Here is a 20,355-nt window from a genome sequence, read left to right on the forward strand (position 1 = left end):
TCAATTAGGAAGGCATAAATTAACTGTCAAAGATACAGTACCAGTTCATAGATGCATATTTCACTTGGTAGGATAATTAAGTAAATCAGACTAGAAAATTGGATTTTTCATGTCAAACAGCCTAGTTATTGCAAAATCTATTGTATATCCTACAAACTTTAAAGAAAGGGATAATGAGAAGGATTTTGAAGGCCTTTGTCTGTATCTTTCATGCAAAATACAACCACACTTTTGTCACACACTTCAATCACATTTGCACACTAGCTGTGTTTCCATTTCAGTTTTGCGCAAAATAAAAGCAATATTTGTTGAAATTCAGCAAAGCACATTGCAAATGGAAAGTGATGCAATGTGAATTTTATCTTCTCACTAGTCATTTTAGATACATGTGACAGCGGATTTCCCAAGATCTGAGAAGTTTTGACAGCTTATCTTCAACTGCAACTGTTAAGACCAGCCTAGAGATAACTCTTTCATAGTCCAAGAATCCAGTCGTCAAGAAAACTGCTCCAACAATTAAAACAGGTTGAAAGTTGAATCCTCTGGAACCAGTGAAACATGCTCAAGGAGCACTACAGAATCGGCAGATGCAGAATGGAAGATAATAGAATAGAGTCTTTATTGTCATTGTCACAGGTACAATGAAATTTAAAGTGCCAGGAACTGTGTAGTTCTTCCAGTGTGGGGAGAGGGCAGCCGACGATCTTTTGGGCGGTGTTGATGACCCTTTGGAGCGATTACCTCTGAGCCGCTGTGCAGCTGGTGTACCATACGCATATGCAGTATGTTAGTATGCTCTCAATGGAGGCACGGTAACAGGACACCAGCCGTCTTTGTGTGATGTTATTCCTCCTGAGTATTCTCAGGAATTACAGTCTGCTGGGCCATTTTCAGCAGCTCAGATGTGTTCGTACTCCAGGATAGGCTCTCCTCCAAGGACTCCTGGAAAGCGTCTGCCACCCTCTCCACACAGTCCCACAGTTAATGGTGGGATCTCTGTTTTGTTTCTCCTGTAGTCTATAAGCGCTTTCAGACATACGTGTAAGACTGGAGGTTCTGTGGATGTTAAACGGTGGGGGCCGTATATCTGAACGACATAACCGGTCATATGGAAGTCCGAATTTAGCCGGTTGTTCTACTACTCCCCCCCTAGTATTTCCTCCGGACATTATGTAAATGTGCTGTGTCTGAATGAAGCGTAGAACATGCGGTTAAAACTCACACCTAGTGAGGGCGTGTTGGTGACGTTTCTTTCGTGCGTCCATGTGGTTAAATCTGACTTAAATGCCAGTATTATGATGGAGTGGCATAGTGCTGACCAGAAAATCTCCTACCTGGAAAGATGCAGACATCACGGAGCTACTGTCCATGAGGGCAGACAGCATTGTGATAGGACACATGAAGGGAATGGCAAGAGACACGTTGATGTAGCCTACAACTGCATCGAAAGGCCAAAGGAATTCAAAAGGCCAAATCATCATAAGCAGAAGGCGCTGAAAAGGCAGTAGCCTACAGCGACGTCGTTGGCGACAATAACAGGAGTATTTAATAAATTGTTAGCCAACACGGTCGGTTTTCTGTTCATTGATAGCCTTCTCATGACCTCACTGCTGAGCTCGCTGATATTTGTTGAGCATAAATATGCCTAGAGAAAATGAAAACGAAGAAAACCCAACTTTGTTCCAAGCTCCTTACGTAAATGCAATAGACACATGGACAGTAGGGTTGGAAAAATAAACCATGAAAAAACGAACCACTTCACTGTTATGTTAGTATTTTGTATGTTGCTTAAAAACATTGTATATGATGGCCTTAAAGTCTTGAGTTAGCCTACTGAATTGGCTCGTGCTAAAGTTCGTGCATGCTCTCTCCAACGCAAACCAGATTTGGGGTTCAATAGCCAAGTAATTCTGCTACATAACGTTGAAAACAGATAAATGTGTTTATTCGAAGCACACATACAAATACTGTAGGTCAATTTAAAGTGCGCACTTACGTGACTACTTCAAGTATTAGCCTACGCACAATATATTTTTCTTCTTTAGCCTACATAATGCATAGCCTACACTTTGTAAACAAACAGCAGCTGTGACAGCGGCCGCATATATTCTGAGTCATATCTCGCCTCTTGTGAACTCTACAAGCCCCCACCCCTCACTCGACAACCACACAGAGATTCTGTAATGTGCGTGTATGTCGTTCACACATAGGTCCGTATAAGGTCAGTATAAGGTCCGCAGGTTAGCATCATATTTAGGACCTTCGTTTGACAAACCTCCGCATATACTCCAGAGGTTATATATGAAAGCCATATATGAGGAGTTCTTTGATCTTTGAGGTGTTGAGGAGCAGGTTGTTGGCCCTGCACCATGATGACATGGCATCTCTGTAGGCAGACTCGCCTGCTCGGCTGCTGTGATGTGACTATGGACCAGTTTCTCAAAGCACTTCATCACCACTGGGTCTAGTGCCACTGGTCAGTAGTTGTTGAGGCTAGAGATGTGAGGTTTCTTGGGCAGGGGGACTATAGTTGAGGATTTCAGACAGGGTGGGACAGTGGACTGCGCCAGGGACTGGTTGAAGATCTTTGTGAAGATTCCAGCCAGCTCATCTGCACAGTCTTTCAGCACGTGTCCCTGCGTCTTTGGTAGCATAAGTGACATGTCGCTCTGTCTGCCACTCGTTGTCTAGCTGTGTGGCATTCTGAAACGTTGATAAATTTGGGACCATTAGCTCGTTTCAATTTGGGACCTTGCAGTCGGAATTGTTGTTTGTTTATTCAAAGTCTCAAGTCCAAAGTAGCCTGGGCTATTCGAAGTGTCAGTTTATTGCCCATCAGTTTGAATAGCCACTGCATACCCGTGTTTGTTGGCATGTTGTTGCAAAAACCGCGGAATCATTTTATGCAAAACAAACTTCATACAGGGAATCTTTAATTGTTGACGTCAGACATGATAATAATCCAAACATCTTGACCTGTGCTGTGCCCTGATTCAGTGCCACCATAGCTCCACTTCTATCCTCTCTGTCTCTGGTCCCGCACTGTGCTGTGTGAGAGGGGGAGTGGCTAACGTAGAGTGGAAAAAACCTAACGTGTGCTTCTCATACCAATATATTTCACAATATCTTTTGCATTTCCTATCAAATCAATCGGGCCAACGGTTCGTCAGATATGCGGCACTACACAGACAGACATTCCTGCAATTTATAGATAGATGCTGAACTCCCTGCCACACCTGCCCGCTGTTGTTACTGCTCAGGTGGTCCTCTATCCTCCTCCTGTAGTCTGCCTTGACCTCTCTAGGCGTTTTTTCGAGAACCCGTTCTTGAACCGTACTCCCGAACCATGGAGGCGTCATCAACAATGGGTGTTGCATGCAAAACAAAAGTTAATGAGATGCATAAACGGGAGAATGATATGAACAGTTGCCCTGTACAAACAGTAGAAATTAGCTGTTTAACATCTGCAATGCTTGTTGACTAGTTTTGTTTACTCATGGCAACAGTTGATATGGAGGGAAAAACTCATGCTTTTATCCTTCTCCCCTCTGAACGGTAAAGTGACACAAACTGTTCCCATAAAGTTGGGAGCATAGAATTGTCCAAAATCTCTTGGTTGAGGCTGAAGCATTCAGAGTTCCTTTGACTGGAACTAAGGGACCAAGCCCAGCTCGGGGATGGCCCCTTCCTGTTCCAACCTGACTGTGCACCAGTGCACAAAGCAAAGTCCATAAAGACATGGATGACATAATTTGGTGTGGATGAACTTGACTGGCGCGCACAGAGTCCTGACCTCAACCCGATTACACCTATGGGATGTATTAGAGCAGAGACTGAGAACCAGGCCTTCTCATCAGTGTGTGACCTCACAAATGCGCTTCTGGAAGAATGGTCAAAAAATTCCATAAACACACTACTAAACCAGAGAGGGTTAAAGCAGAGCGAGAGGTGAAAATGTTCGACAACTTCCGCATTCGATTATTGCAAGGGTGAGGGGGGGAAATCCCCCTTTATGCAGACCAGAGTAAGCCCTCGCTGCACTAATGTCAATGGGAAACATGTGGAATTTTACCAATAAATTGGTCATTATGTCTTTCTGAAAATAGTGCTATTTTGATGTCTGGAAAAACCTCATGCAAGCGTTACTTAAAATGTTTTTGCGATATTTGAGTTCCACATGTTTCCCTTAGGCCTACTCATTTTCATTTTGCATTTTAGATTTGCAGATTTTCAGGGTTAACACACCTACTGGTTCAATATTTTGTGTATTATGTGAATGAGGTTTTTGACTGCAGCATTTAGAATTTGATCTAAATTTTCAGATTTTTAAATTCTCTATGCAACTCCAATTTCCTTTATGGTTGGAGAAATATTCTATATACTGTGTAAAGTTATCTCCACAAAGGGAAAACTTATTTTTCAGTTAACATACCATACTGTTTTTTGCTTTTATTGAAGGATCACAAAAGAGTTTCTTCTGCGCCACTGTAAAAAGAATAAACTGTACATCACACCAAGCCTGAATGATGCCCTTTATTTACACTACAAAGGTAAGATTGCTGTTTTTGCATAATGGGCCCAGTGCAACAAATCTTGGTGTATTAATTGACAGTGATCTAAATTTCAACAGCCACATGAAAGCGATAACTAAATCAGCCTTTTAACCCCTTAAAAAATATTGCCAAACTTGGAGGGCTGATGTCAAAACATGACTTAAAAAAAAAAAAAACTCATTCATTTATTTCCAGCAGGGTTGATTACTGCAATAGACTGTTCACAGGCCTTCCTAAAAAGACTATGTGGTCAAAAATCTCCAGGCACACTCAGGTGTGAGAAATCACTGCAGGTTTATTCACGATAGCGGGAGCAAGTCACTAGCAACAACAAGTTCCAATAACACTATTCAAAGTTCTTTAGGGCGAGGCCCCATCTTATACTAGTTACATTGTGGTTATACAAATCACATGAGTACAATGTTCTTTTCCAAAACTCCCCATACATGCAGAAATACAACAATACATGTACACTTCTTGGATATAGCATGTGACCCATACGCCATACGCAAGTCATGTGGCTACTCCAAGTAAGTCAGATAATTGGTCAATCACTGATTCTTGGGAATTTGGATAAAACAGGTTTTAATTTTGAATTTGAACATCTGAAGGTATATCATTATAGACCAAGGTCTTGGCTGTTCAGCAATGTACCGGTGTCAGCTCCCCATTTTGTATATTTTTCATAAAATAGGCGTTTTTCCAGTTATTACTTTGTTTTTGTCAACACCGTCAGACACAATAAAAATCTAATTATTTTTTATTTATTTGGTCTAATATGTATTTAGAGTTTTGAAATCATTATCTGGCATTCTTAGTACACACATATGCTGTTAAATCACTTTTGTTCCTTTTTCATACTGTTTCACGTGTACTCCTTTAAAAGATCTAACATCATACAAAGTTTACTATAAGCTTAAATAGAAAAAAATATGTTTTTTTATTTAACAGACATATTTTTGTATTAAAAGACACTATTGCTTTAATAACTCAAAAGCACTGGAGAAACATACTGTAAGCATATTAATTTAAAACAATTAAAACTCCCTCTGACGGTGGGGACTTTAGAACTGACGGTGGTGACAGTGGCCTCATTAGTGGATTTGATCCAGCAAGCCCACTATTGTTCTTCTTAAGTTTACTTTATTTATTTATTAGTGGGTTTGATCCAGAAAGCCCAAAGCGGGCTTGCGGAGCAAGCCCACTATTGTTCTTCTTAAGTTTTCTTATTATTATTAGTGGGTTTGATCCAGCAAGCCCACTATTGTTCTTCTTAAGTTCTTATTTATTATTCCTTTTCACCCACTTTTTGGACGAACTACTGCTCCTAGACTGTTTGAGCTATTGAGGCAGTTCGAACTCCAAAAATTCAGGCCCGAACCGGTGTAACTTGCTTGTTACTTTAGTGTCGCTGGCCCTTGTCGTTTTCGAGGTATTCCCGTTTTTCGGCGTTTTTGGGCCCCATTGAAATGAATGGCGGAATGTTCAAGGATTCTAATTCCGATTGTGACATCACAGCTCTAATTGTTTCAGCTTGCACCTGGCAGAGTTCTGAGCCATCTGGCAGAGCTCTAATGGGCTGGGCTGGGCTGTCTGTGTATATGAAGGTGTGTGCATGGAACTTTTGACCCGTATGTCCGATTTTCAAATATGAGGTACCGTTGGAATCCTCGAATGAAGCCCAGTTCAATGCCTTGCCAGCACCAGTTCTAAAGGTAATGTAAAAAAAAAATCTTTTTTTTAAAGCCAATCCATGTTGATACAGGTCATTTAAAAAAAAAAAAAAAAAATTTTTATATATATATATATATATATATATATATATATATATATATATATATATATATATATATATATATATATATTATATATATATTTTCCAAATCCATTCAGCCCAGTTCAATGCCTTGCCAGCACCAGTTGTAAAGGTCATTCGTGCGGTCTCATCTTTTTTTTTAAAGCCAAACCATGTTCACATAGGTCATAAAAATTTTTAAAAAAAAAGTATTTTCCCAATCCATTCAGCCCAGTTCAATGCCCAGCTAGCTCCATTCAAACCTAGTCATGTGTACAGTGGTATAGATTATAACATTAAGAAACACACATTCATACAGCTATTATGCCCATCCACGCAACACTACTATTCAAGTTAAATTGCTTATCGTTGCCCGGCAAGAAGTCCACAATCAATTTTATAGGTTCTGTATGTTATTTAAAGCCGACCTAACGATGAGTCCCTTCATGACGGTGTGTTGCAATGCATTCTGGGTGCTGTGCTGTGACTAGAGTAAAAATAAATCGCTACCAAGGCTCCAAATAGCAACACACTTACACCGTAGCATAATGAGGGTATCTACATGTAAACCGAAGCATTGAGAACTGTGTAAGTCTACAGGCAGTTTATTAAAAAGAAAAACAGTACCGTTCACGTCTCGTTCACATATACAGACGGGCGCCATCTTGGGAAAACACAACTCTCTGGGATGTGGCGTAAATCTCACGTGAAACCTTGTTGCCGAACAGCAGGGAAGAGGCAACAGGATAGCAGCACGAAAGATACACAGGATACACACGGAATTCGAACGAATTTGAAGACATCGAAGAACGAACCCTTTTAGTTTGATGGACGTCCTTATCAGTTTATGGTCTAACTTATGAACGTGTTGGGTCAACGTCAACAATAAGTAAGTTAGGCTAACGTAAACGTTAGCTATTTGCTGTTGTCATATGCAACCTATTAATGTTAGCTAACATGCTAAGCATTGAAAATGAATGCGTTAGCAATAGCCACTGCTTTTTTTGAGCTGACAAGCCCTGGAAATGCGTTAACGTAATCAGCCAAATTGACTCACTTCTTAAGACCCTTGGTATGGTGTTACAACGATGTGGAGTCGAAATGTAAATTGTTAGTATGGTTTAAATGTGTAAACAGACCAACCGCGATTTTGCAATGAAGTGAATGGAGTCATTTTAGGTACTACTTTTACAAGGTCTGTAGTTCTGTCAAAATTGATCTTATCTTTGAACAGACTACATGGTTATCTTCCTTAGACTTTGTAGATATAGTTACTACAATTTGGAGGCGAAATTCGAAGTGTAATATGGTTTTAATGTGTAAACAGAACAACCGCGATTTTGCGAGCTAGAAAAAAGGAAGTGAATGAATGAATAGTTACTGCTTTTCTGAGGGCTGGCGTTCTCATAAAATCAACGTAGTCTTTGAAAAGACTACCTGGTTATCTTCCTTAGACTTCGTAGATGTAGTTACTACAATTTGGAGTCGAAATTCGAAGTGCAAATATGGTTTAAATGTGTAAACAAGACGCCTGATGTTTAATATATGTTAATGAATGGGCACAGTATTATTGTGTACAGTAATGGGCTATCAGTAGTATGTAAACAGTTCATGTGTTATGCGATTTACATAAACTAGTAAACAACAGAAATGTTAAAAGCTGGTATTGTGTTTCCTGAATTCTTACATTCAAATGAAATGTAATTAAATAGCATATATACTCTATCAGTGTATGACGCTTGCATGAGGGAAACATCCCAAAACAACGGCACCCATATAATTGCTGTTGTTTTGAGAAGTATTTTTCATGCAAGCATTATGCAACAATGCAAAAACAATGAAACTAGTGCAGGCCTAATTATATTTTACATTAGTAAAGCAGTACTCTGATGTGCATGCTTTCACAAACTTTTGTGAACAATCTTAGCACTTTAAACATTGACTGTTGAAGTGCATGTATAGCAATATAGTAAAAAAAAAATAATAATTGTGATATCATTACAATTTGATGGGGGGGTGGGAGGAGGGGGTGGGTTCATGTAGGTTGGCCCTATGACCCCAAAGTATGCCTTGACTGGGCCTCAGGTCAAAGAAGTTTGAGAAAGGCTGATGTAGACGACAAAGCAGCAAGGAGGCGTCGTGTGATCATTTAAACAAGTTTTATGACAAGGTCGATGAGGGTGGGAAAAATTCAGTCACATTGTCTTTTAAGAAAATGCAGTCAATTTTTCGGTTCCAGCAGCCAACAACCTCAGAACTGACCCTTCAGGCCTCTCAGGAGGCGCTGGCCTTTAACCGCAGCCAGAAGAGAGTCAGCAGAAATTTGATTGCCTTTAAAAATCTGACTTCTTAAAAAATCTTAAACTGGCTGCATTACGTGATTATTTCTGAGATTCTGATACATTTTTAACCATGACCTATACACAGTTCTGGTTTGAAAATGTTTCTCTTAAAATAATCACTTTATGCAGTCAGCTTAAGATGGCTTACTAGCAACGAACTAATTACCCTAGCAACAACCTAGAAACCACCCCTGTAATGTCAACCTAGCGACCACCATAGCAACCAGCATAGCAACCATGTTATTTATGCGTTTTAGCTTATTGGATGTTGCGTTAATGCAGATAACTTTTGATCCGGGTGCCCGATTTTCATAAATGAGGTACCGTTGGAATCCTTGGATGAGGCCGAGTTCCATGCCTCTGATCAAACCCACTCTTGCAGTTCCTCGGAACCGCAAATCTAGTTTATTATTCCCGTTCACCCACTTTTTGTACAAACTACTGCTCCTAGACCGTTTGAGCTATCGACGCAGTTCAAACTCCAAAAATTCAGGCCCGAACCGGTGTAGCTTGCTTGTCACTTTCGTGTCGCTGGCCCTTCTCGTTTTCGCGTTATTCCCGTTTTTCGGCCCCATTGAAATGAATGGCGGAATGTTCAGGATTCTCATTTCGATTATGACATCACAGCTCTAATTGCTTGGAAACAGTGAACAGTGGAAACAGTGAAAACAAAAAATACCTCTCTAACCAACGTAACATATTTAGCTGAAGTTAGCGATGCAGATGAAGTTTAGCCTAGGCTACCTGTTGTGGAGAAATATGGCCAGCTCTGCGTCAGACTTGATATTCTTCGTTTGACGAAGACGTCACCATCTCAGGAAGCTCCTCCGATGTCCACTTAATTTGTTTCTTGTTTAAATTTTGGAAATTTGCCTGCCTCTCGTAGGCGTTCATGACTACAACTGACAGCTGTTGACAGTTGGCCTTTGCTAATTTGGCAACCCAAATAGGAGGACGCGCTAGCCCATTATTAATACGCTATTCTAGAATGAATCGTTCAAAACATAAACGAAAATTCCAAGACATTCCGCCCCGTAACTCATTTTTTTTCATGGGTTTTACGAGTTAAAGTAATGTTGTCAAATAAGCCATTACTTCAATGCATCGTGTTTCCTTACTCTCTGACAACATATGGTGATCATTTTTGGAATGGTTAGTTTATTTTCCATTATTTCCTACATACTGGACCTTTAACCTGTGAATTATTTTCCTGGTTCCTTCTAGAATTCTACGCAAACAATCTATAGTGTCAGTGTTCCTTATACAGTCTATGGGGGGAATCTCCGAGGGTAATTGTGACATCATAATGTGGAACTCTCGGTTTGTGAACATTCTAATCACATATTTGTGACCGTACTCCTCAACAGGCTTGCACCTGGCAGAGTTCTAAGCCATCTGGCAATGTCTAATCAGAGAGGGTTAAAGCAGAGCGAGAGGCGCAAACGTTCGACAATTTCCGCGTTCGATTATTGCAAGGGGGAGGGGGGGGGAAATCCCCCTTTATGCAGACGAGAGTAAACCCTCCCTGCACTAATGTCAATGGAGACTTTTACCAATAAATTGGTCATTATGTCTTTCTGGATTTGTTGAGGGTTTTTTGGAAAATTGTCATAATCTGTAAGTGTTTGGGATCATTTCAAGCCTAAAAGTGTAATTTTGTTAGCGTTCGGATTTGTAATAAAATAACTTAATATCAGACCATGCTGCTGCCAGTTACTGTCCGGTTGTTAGCATGCTAGCTAGCCTCTTAGCTAAGGTAACATTTTAAACGGAGAAGTGTAATTTCTTTGAAATGACAACTAGCTGAATAACATTACTGACATTAGTTAAAGTAGATAGTTTATACTCAAGTGAATTTGCAACAGTATATTAAGTTTAAGCGAAGTCCTTCAACTACTAGTCACTTGTTAGCGCATAGCTGTATTGCCATAGCTACTCCCATCCACTTGTATAGCATTTTAAGCTAGCGTTAGCTAGCTAGCTCGGTTCACATGACTAATTAAATTATTCACATCATGTCCTAAAGAATGATTCATTGGTATCATACATGATTATAGACAATAATACTGTGAACACAATTATGTTTATCTGTTCTTATTGCTTATTAAGAGAGAAAGTTTATTTAGTGACGTAAGACACACAACATGCACTTACAGCAGAAATGGTAAGCATAAGTATAAACATATAACTAAACTCCACTGTACAATAAAGACAGAAGATGAGAAAACTAACAAAACTAAATACATAAATTAAATTTAAAAAGTCCAATGTTCTTGAGGGTGATCAAGCACAAGACGCTTGTAGTGACAGGGCCGGGATTGGTAAGGTGCTCGAGGGAGTGAGTGTCATGGTGAAACTGCAAAAAATAGTCCAACCATAGTCCTTTAGTTATGTGTGCATGGCAAGGTGCTCAAGAGAGTGAGTGTAATGGTGAAGGTGCAAAAAGTAGTCCAACATTAGTCCAACAGTGCAAGAATAAGGTCTAGAGACCAGCATAAATAATATGGACAAATAGGAGAGTAAAGTATAATGTAGACAAGGTAATATAAAAAACTATGTCAGTGCAAGAACAGGTTGAGGTAATAGGGTTATAGCCATTCATTCGTTCAGTATTGTAGCAGAAGCCTGACCACAGCCATTGATCATGTGTGCTAATATAGCATGAAAAACAGTGTAGCAGTAAAACAGTAGTAAAAACATTAGGCTGTGGACATTAGTAAAACAGTAGTAAAGCAGTAGTGGGCAGTCAGTACTCAAAACATGGAGAGGGTGGAGAGGCAGACAGACTAAGCAGAGAAGTCTCTCTCCTCTTCCCTTTCGTGAGGCATTAAACAGTTCAATGGCCTTGGGGACAAATGACTTCCTCAGCCTTTCAGTTGTGCATGGCAGTGAGCAAAGTCTCCAGCTGATCAAGCTCTTTTGCTTTTTAATAGTGCTGTAGAGTGGATGACATTCATTGTCCAAGATGTTGATCAGTTTGTTCAGGGTCCTTTTGTCAGATATTGAAGTGATGCACTCCAGTTCAGCTCCCACTACAGCGCCAGCCTTCCTTACCAGCCTGTCAAGTCGCCCAGCATCCTTCTTCTTTGTGCTTCGTCCCCAGCATACTACTGCATAGAAGAGGACGCTGGCCACAACAGACTGGTAGAACATCCTGAGGAGCTTGCTGCACACATTGAAGGACCGCAGCCTCTCAAGAAGTACAGCCTGCTCTGTCCTTTCTTGTAGAGTGCATCAGTGTTGGCTGACCAGTCCAGTTTATTGTCCAGGTGGAGACCCAGATACTTGTAGGTGCTTACCACCTCCACATTGACCCCATCAATGGAGACTGGTAGCAGAGCAGGCTTAGACCTGTGGAAATCCACCACCATCTCCTTGGTCTTTGAAGTGTTGAGTTGAAGGTGATTGAGTTTGCACCAATGCACAAAGTCCTCCACCAGGCTCTGTACTCCTCCTCTTGCTCGTCCCTGATACACCCCACAATTGCAGTATCGTCAGAAAACTTCTGCATGTGGCATGACTCGGTCCACTTCCACATCTTGATGATGAGCGTCCACAGTGACAGCCTTTGCTAACCACCAGTTCTCGTCATAAATGACCACAAGCCAATCTCCGCAATGAACTACATGAGCAGATAGATCTGTCACAGTCCCATCAGGACCACTCTTGGTCAGTGGTTCTTGCTCCATTGGCTCTTGCTCACTTTCCTCCTGTTCCATTTCCTTCATCAGCATTGCCAAAGGACCTTTCCTCTTTTGCAGTGTAGGACCATCATCCTCAACCTGTACCCTGGGTGTGTTGGCAGTCAACTGGAATAGTGTTGGGCTGAAACACTCACACATCTGTGGCTCACTGCAGAAACAGGACAGTGATCTGCAGTGGATCTCAGAGTTGTTTCGATGTGTTGGTGTAACCTGATGAAGTTTCCTGGTTGCAGGTACAGATTTTAGTGGTTGAGAAAGGAGTGCATCATATGGCTGCATGTCAGCTTCAGTAATGATATAGAGCTTAGTGCTGCAGAGGCTTCTGCCAACCATCTCATGGAAATATTCCCATTCACAACGTCATTCCCCCACAGTATAAGGCTGTCTGCAGTCCTTTTCACAGTTCCTCCAATGCCGTCTGGGGCTCCCTTCCCATGTTGGGAAGAAGTTCCAGGTTGCTCTCTTGAAACCTAGAGTTGGAGGGACACTGCAGAGGAGAGAAAAGTTCTTCTTGTTCTTGTATTGCTTGCTGGGGCCGTCTGACCAAAAGTGAATAGTATCAATATCAACCTTTGGAAACTTTAAACGAATATCTGTCAGGACTGGTTCCATGTGAGTCCAAATGGCAGACGCATCTTGTCACTTGGATTCTGATACTGTGTAAAAGCCTGTCTTCGTTTCTTTTGTATAGTACATGCCAGTGTGCAGGTTGAGCTGTGGGAGGTTCTGACCAAAATGGCATGACTCTACCTCAGAACTATACTTGCATTTCCACGCCTCAGAAAAGTCCATGTGCACAATTACTGTGCTATCATTGCACTTCTCGATCATGCTTCTGTACTCTCTGGTCTGGTTCTGAACTGAGCACACGTGCGTTGTTGTTTCTGTCCTCAGTTTGTCTTCATATCGTTGGATAAGCTCTCCCAGCGTGCCACTGTGCATCACAAGTCTTGTGTTGAAGTGGAGCCCATCTGCTGTTTGATCCTGAACTCGTTCCCATTGCTGCCATTCAACATTGGTCTGGTCTTGCTGTGGTGTGGGAAGTGTATGTTTGTGGAGACACCGGGTGCAGGAGCACAGAAGACATGACTCACTTGTCTGTGAACAGCAGACAAGTTCAAAACTATCCTCCAGTTTGCTAGCCTTGACAATAGCATTTTCTCTTAGAACTTCAAGCATCAGCTTAGCATTTTCATGGTACTGACATTGGCATGTCTTATGATCCGACGGTCTTGGTGCTGTGACATAGAATGGACGTAAGGCACAAAAGGATGAATAACTGAGCTTCACTCTTGGTTCCTTGTTGGTGAACTCCTTATGGAGGTTCAATACTGTATCAGTTAGAATCATTCTCTGATGCTTTATTTTCTTGCGTGTTATTGTGTCCTGTTTGTCAGTTGTCATTCTTGCTGCATTATGGTAGAAATCCTGAACCTTCTGAGAAATTGTTTGAATGTATGCAGGTTTTTTGTCAGTAAGCCTCCTCTTCCGCAGTGTGTTATACGTCACGCCAAATTGCCTTGTCTGATGAATAAGCCGATATTTTTTTAGAACCTTGCCTGACAGAGTCAAGCTCTTGTTCTTGTGGGTAGACTTGTTTTGTTACAATTCATGAATGAGTGCGTTGTGGAACAACAACATTTTCTTAATGGAGGGGTTTTTGAGTTGGCTTTCCCGCAGCATTTGCACTGTGTTTTTTCTTGGTGATTCTTGTGTTTTTTTTATTCCTAGCTTGTTCTCGTAGCCAATGCTTTTTCATTTTGTTCCCATCCTTTGTTACCTTTTGAAGTTTATTTCTCACAGCTTTCATCTCTCTATAGTATTTTGCTCTTGATTTCTTTCTTTCCCTTTCTCCTGCTATAGCCTGCCTACTTCGAGCTGGCTCGTGTATGGCCTGATCCACTGGACTGTCTGGAGGAGTTTCTGGGTGATCTGAGCCCTTTCTCTTACGTTCTCTTGATATTTGTTGTCTACGTTTCCAAGCCTTTCTCTGACTTCTCTTTTCCTTTCATTCAAGTCATTGATATTTTTTAGCTTCTTTTCCTCCACCCTCTTCTTCCATCTTTGCCTTTCCGTTCTGAGGTTCTGAGGTTCCTCCTTTAACTCTGCATCCCTGTGTACTTTCTCTCTCCGCTTCTTTTGATATGCCCTGTTTCTTATCCTTCTCTCCTCCACAGATAGCTGCTGCCTAGCCATAACTTCCTAAAATACATAAAGTCAAAGTTGAGTGAAATCACTATGAAATTTGGTGGAATTACAGTGAATATTAGATTTAGTTAAATGTTGTCATGCCATTTTCATTTGGCTTTAGTCATTGGAGATGCATAGCCTACAAGGAATATTACTTAGTATACTATGTGGCGTGTTTGTGAGGATGTTCATGGATATCCTCATGGCTGTGGCTGCGGCCGAACCACAGCCGTCAGGATATCCATGAACATCCTCACTCTCACTCGCGCTATATTGCTTAAGAGTAGCATGCAGTGAAGGCCTATATGGAAGAAATATAGGGGGAATTACATAAATAAAAATAGAAAAGAGGTTAATAAAACATTACAGGTCATATTGGTATTTATTGTGATCAACAATTATATTCTAGCCTCCATTGAGGACCATTTGGAGGTTTTTATTGCCACCGTCAGACTGTAGGTCACCACCGTCAGGTTTTCTGTCTGACGGTGGTGACAAAAACCTACTCTTTCACATGATATGCATGAGTTGTTCACATTAGCCATCTTATTTCCCCTCTGTTGCTAGCTACCTCAGACCTGTTCTTAAAAATTATACACTTATGTCATTATCAAATCTAATATTTTTTATAAAAGACGGTGTTGACTATATTTAAGTGGAGCTGGCAAAAGAGTCTTAAAGTGACAGTGACATGTTATGGTTGCGACAGCAGCAGTGTTAAAAAATATGAACAAGTTTAAGAGAAAATAGCAAACTTACAGGAGCTTGGCTGATCTTGAAGCATGCAGTAGAGCTGAAGGTTTGAAAATGGGGTCCGCAGGAATGTAGTTGACCTTGTAGTTGTAGTAATTGCTTTTTATAAATATCTGACGGTGGTGACGAATATTTGGGACACATTTTGAGCAACCACAAAATAATAGTAAATATTGTTCAAAACACACTGTTTGTAGTTTTTAATACATATTACAATGTACTCCTTCATGTGGTAAAGATATTATTCAATTCAGTTATTACTTTTTGCTTTTGTAATCAAATTGAAATTATTATCTCCTATCCGAGGACAGCTGATTTTGTAGACAATGAGCCAGAATATAATCATTAAATTAATAAAAAATAAAAATAAACCTATAAAAGAACCTTGCATATGTGCAAACAACCCCCTGATTATAACCTTGATTCTTTTTATTCATGAAACTGTTATTCATTTCCAACAGAATGAGCACTTTTCTTAGTGGGACATGTTTTTGCCAAAGTTTCAAGAATTAGTGCAATACAATACATACATCCTTCAGCATTTTCTTACCATAGTCCATTTCCTGTCAGGATATTCCTAATATTTCTGCCTCAGGCAAAATACCCTTAACTCATGACAAAAGGGGTCGCATGACCTTTATTATAAAGTCGTGACACAGAGAGAGCAAATGACAGACAAAGCAAAGTTGATGCACAGTATTGAATGTATAGAAAAGCATACACATAATATATGAAAATGTATTGTTAATCACCTCTATGTAATAAGATTTGTTAGTAATCCAAATTTTCTCCCACAACTATTAAACAGCTTCAGGTGATACAAAATGCAGCAGCTAGGATTCTAACAAAATGCAGCAGCTAGGATTCTAACAAAAACTAACAGAACTGACCACATTACTCAAATTCTTAAGTCCCTGCACTGGCTTCCATTAAGTCACAGAATTGACTTTAAAGCACTATTGCTTGTTTAGTTGTTTTGTACTGCTTCAGCAGTACACACCTTCTCGTCCTCTCAGGTCCCAGCTGAAAAACCTGTTAGTAAAACCTACTGTTAGAACTAAACATGGTGAAGCAGCTTTTAGCTGCTATGCGGCTCAGCTCTGGAACCAATTTTCGGATGACATCAAAAAGGCCCCAACAGTAGCCAGTTTTAAACCTAGACTTAAGACCAAACTGTTCTCAGATGCTTCCTGCTAACAGCACTGAGTTACAAATTCTGAATTTGCCTTAAATTATTCTACCTTGTCTTTTATTACTACTTTAGCCTTTGTTTTTTGTGCTTATTAATTATTCTTTATTTTTAAATGATTTTACCTTGTGTGTTTTATGTTTCTTTTTATTATGATCTTTACCTTTTGAACTATTCTTTGACTATAATGCCCTTCTATGCTTTTATTTGTTATTACAGTTTGCTTTTGTTTATGTAAAGCACATTGAATGCTGGGAAGGAGACAGATATCACAAACTGCTACGTGTGTCAACAATGAGCAAGCGAACTATTGACTCGTTCTTCTGACCAGCGGCTAGTGTGCTAGTGCCAGAGTCTAGCAGGGGTGACCAAACTACGGCCCGCCACGCACTTTAATCCGCCCCGCCAAGCATTTATTAGGTTATCATAGATCTGGCCCGCCACGCACTTTAATCCGGACTGCCGCGCATTAGGTTATCAGGCTGCTCACTATTTTTTCCCCCAGCGATAGATGACATTGTGGTTAACTTGACTGCAAACTGCTTTACACTCTTCTTAGAGAAAGTTTACAATGTCAATGTCAAAATGGCATGTTACATAGAGATGATATTCTTTGTAATCTCCATTGCAGCAGATCTAATTTACATTATGCTACTCCATTGAATTAGGAATTGATATCTCCTTTTATTAAGAACATTTTAAAAGGAAATTGTGAAGGCAACAGTAGTTCCCACTACTGACCATTTATAAACTGAGAGGGCACAGCCATAGGCACAGCACTAGCCATAGGCTATATTTGAGTGGAGCTGGCAAAAGAGTCTTAAAGTGACATGTCTTAAAAATACATAAATTGAATCTTGGAAAAAAAAAAAAAATATTGACCTACCTACCTACTTTTATTTTTTTGGCTGTTACTGCAAAGAAATATATTTTAAAGGATGACCTTAAACAGCATCAAATTAACAGTATTTCTTAAAAAAATAAATTTTCCTCAACAAAATTACTTTGTCATTATTATCATTACAATGATACAAAATGTCACAGTTTAAACACAATACACTAGTTAAACACAATCTTAGCGTCAAGCAGAGAGTATGCCGTGATATGTTAAAAAAGTGCACAATAAAATGTGACACTGAATTTGAAACGGCACATTGTAATGCACTCGGGACTTAACATGATTATAGCACCATATGAAAACTTCTTTGAAGGGTTGATGAATCTCTCCCTCTATCATTTTTAGGCTTCTCTGTGATAGAGAATCTAGATGAATTCACAGGATTGCGATGCTTATGGCTTGAAGTGAATGGGATCCGCAAGATCGAGAACCTGGAGAACCAACTGGAGCTATGCTGTCTGTTCCTACAGCACAACCTTATTCACACATTGGAGAACCTACAAGCTCTCAGCAAGTTGAATCAACTGAATGTTTCAAACAATTACATCAAAACCATCCAAAACCTTTGTGAGAACACACCTACTCAAACCAGACAACCCACAGACATACACACACACATACTCGCACATGACTTAAGTTGATATTTCTGTATTTTACAGCATGTCTTCGGGTGCTGAGTACTTTGCAGATTTCCCACAATGCTCTGGAAACCACATCTGACATAGATCATCTCTCCCTCTGTCCATCCATCAGTGTGCTTGACCTTTCATATAACCGTTTGAGTGATCCACAAATACTCAACATATTGGAGCAGATGCCGAATTTGGTAAGCACATAGCCACTGTATCTGAAAAGACTGATGTTATCCTTTATTGCTGTGTGTGTGTTGCCTGGCTGGCCTTACGGCCTAGAAAAACAGAGCAGCGAGGCGATGCTGATGTTCCAAAAGCTGTTTATCTGCCTTCCCAAACAGGGGTATGGTCATCTCAGAGGAAAAAGAGAAAAAAGAAAAAAAAAAAAAACTCCAAAACAAAATAATCAATCAAACTAATTTATACTTTTAACTATACTTGAAACTAAACTTTTTCCAAGCAAAATGGCTTCAATAATATAGCACTTTACATATAGCTAAATGTGGAAAATCTCTTTTCTCTAGTCATACACATGTGCTCTTTTCTCACCTTAACCCACTCTACCTGCTGTCTGGTCTGCCACAGGTCTTCTAGCCCCTGGCCAGAACCAAATCATTGTCCCAAAATCAATCATTGTCTAACAGCCTAGAACCAATACAAAAATATATATAAATACTCTAATGAAATATAATACATTATCCGGTTACCAGACATTAACACCACCACCTTTACAAACACAATAAACATACATATCCTGTTAACTACACAAACACCCCTCTTCCCACACAACAATGCCCCATTCACGCCTATGACGTTCACTCCGCAAAACTATAATTGTCTCTTGAGAGCTACCGTCGGGTCTTCTGATGAACGCAAACCAGGAAGTAAACAGACTAACGTAAGCGGTAAGCCCTGCTCTTTGTTTTATGCTAGTTCGTTTATTGTTCGCCAAGTTTATAAGTTTATTGTCCATAGTACTAAACCTTCAGTTGGCCACTCCTGAAGTTTAAGTAGTTTATTGACGAAGGTGCTTTTGTGTTTGTGTTGCAGATTCTGTTGCTTCCGTGACTGCCAGCTGCATGCTCACGTTCGTGCGGTACACACAAAATAAAGGCCTGTGTGAGAAACGGTGTCGGTGTGTTTGTAGCGATAGCTTGTAGTCTGATGTGGTGTAACACTGGTAACGGGCTACCGCACCGTTACAGTGTGATTAACGCACAGATCCTTTTGATGATTTAAGCTTACAGATATATATTTTCTGGGTGAATGAATCTGTAAATCCACACTTACCCGATAAATACGTGATGCACACTTTATCTAATAGTACCTTTGTCAATGTTTTCTTGTCTACGGTTACTTTGTAACTGTTGTCATGTTTGTTTGTTTTTGTGTGTGTGTCCGGTGTGTTTGTTCATCCTTTAGATTACAGCAGGGCTATTCAATTAGTTTGTAATGGGGACTGAGGAGCTGGAGAAATACGGCTTGAAATATGAGTAATCACATTAACAGCTGTAGACAATGAAGTACAACAGCAGCAATATGGGTGTTATGTTGTATTTTGTATGCATAACAACATCATTAGCCGGTTGGTGGTGGCTAATATGGCTAATGAAATCTGTGATAACATAAATAGTAATGGAATCTGTGCTTTGCGCAGTAACTGCTAGGTCCAAGATTTCCAGTGAGTACAAACAGGATTCAAACACTGTCCAGGTGAATTAAATGTGTAATCGGTCTCATAGCGCTTCTCGACTTATAGACCTACTTGTTACATTTGACGTTCCCACCATTTAAATGAGAATGAACCGCGTTCCAGCTGTTTCATCTAGATTTTTTTTTTAAGCAGTGGGGGCAGCCTAGTCATAATAGCCTAATAATAATAATAATAATAATAATAATAACAATAACACGGGGGTCCGGGGGTATCTCCGCCGGGACTTTTTTTTTTTCTGATTGCTCTATTCTATATCTATTTTCTCGATCACACTATTTTGTGTTTTGAGAGGGACAGATTCGTCTTTTGTGAGACGCATGTCACGTTACCCCATGCATTAAACCAAATTTCACTGCTTGAATAAATTAAACATATTGGACATGGACATAGTCATAGTTCACACGGACAATGAAAACGTTTAGCCTAGACTACTTGGTTTCTGACAGAAATTACGTGTTATGCCAACATATTGTAGAAACACAACCACGGCCTTTATTTGGTGAACGGAGGTGCAAATCATCTCGTTTACTTTCTTTTGTTATTACATAGTCTACGATTCACTTTAACCACAAGTGCATACAAAAC

At 40.1% G+C, this 20,355-nt stretch overlaps 1 protein-coding gene across 1 annotated transcript in view; it reads left to right on the forward strand.

Moving 5' to 3' along the window:
• dnaaf1 (dynein axonemal assembly factor 1) overlaps positions 1–20,355 on the forward strand; it is a 43,378-nt gene that overhangs the window by 7,266 nt on the left and 15,757 nt on the right. Inside the window, exons 3-5 of the mRNA XM_042061063.1 lie at positions 4,459–4,550; positions 17,770–17,991; positions 18,084–18,250. Coding sequence (XP_041916997.1) covers positions 4,459–4,550; positions 17,770–17,991; positions 18,084–18,250 — 481 coding nt within the window. The remainder of the gene's footprint in view (positions 1–4,458; positions 4,551–17,769; positions 17,992–18,083; positions 18,251–20,355) is intronic.

This window comes from Alosa sapidissima, chromosome 14 (assembly GCF_018492685.1).
Source record: "Alosa sapidissima isolate fAloSap1 chromosome 14, fAloSap1.pri, whole genome shotgun sequence".
Lineage (NCBI taxonomy): Eukaryota > Metazoa > Chordata > Actinopteri > Clupeiformes > Clupeidae > Alosa > Alosa sapidissima.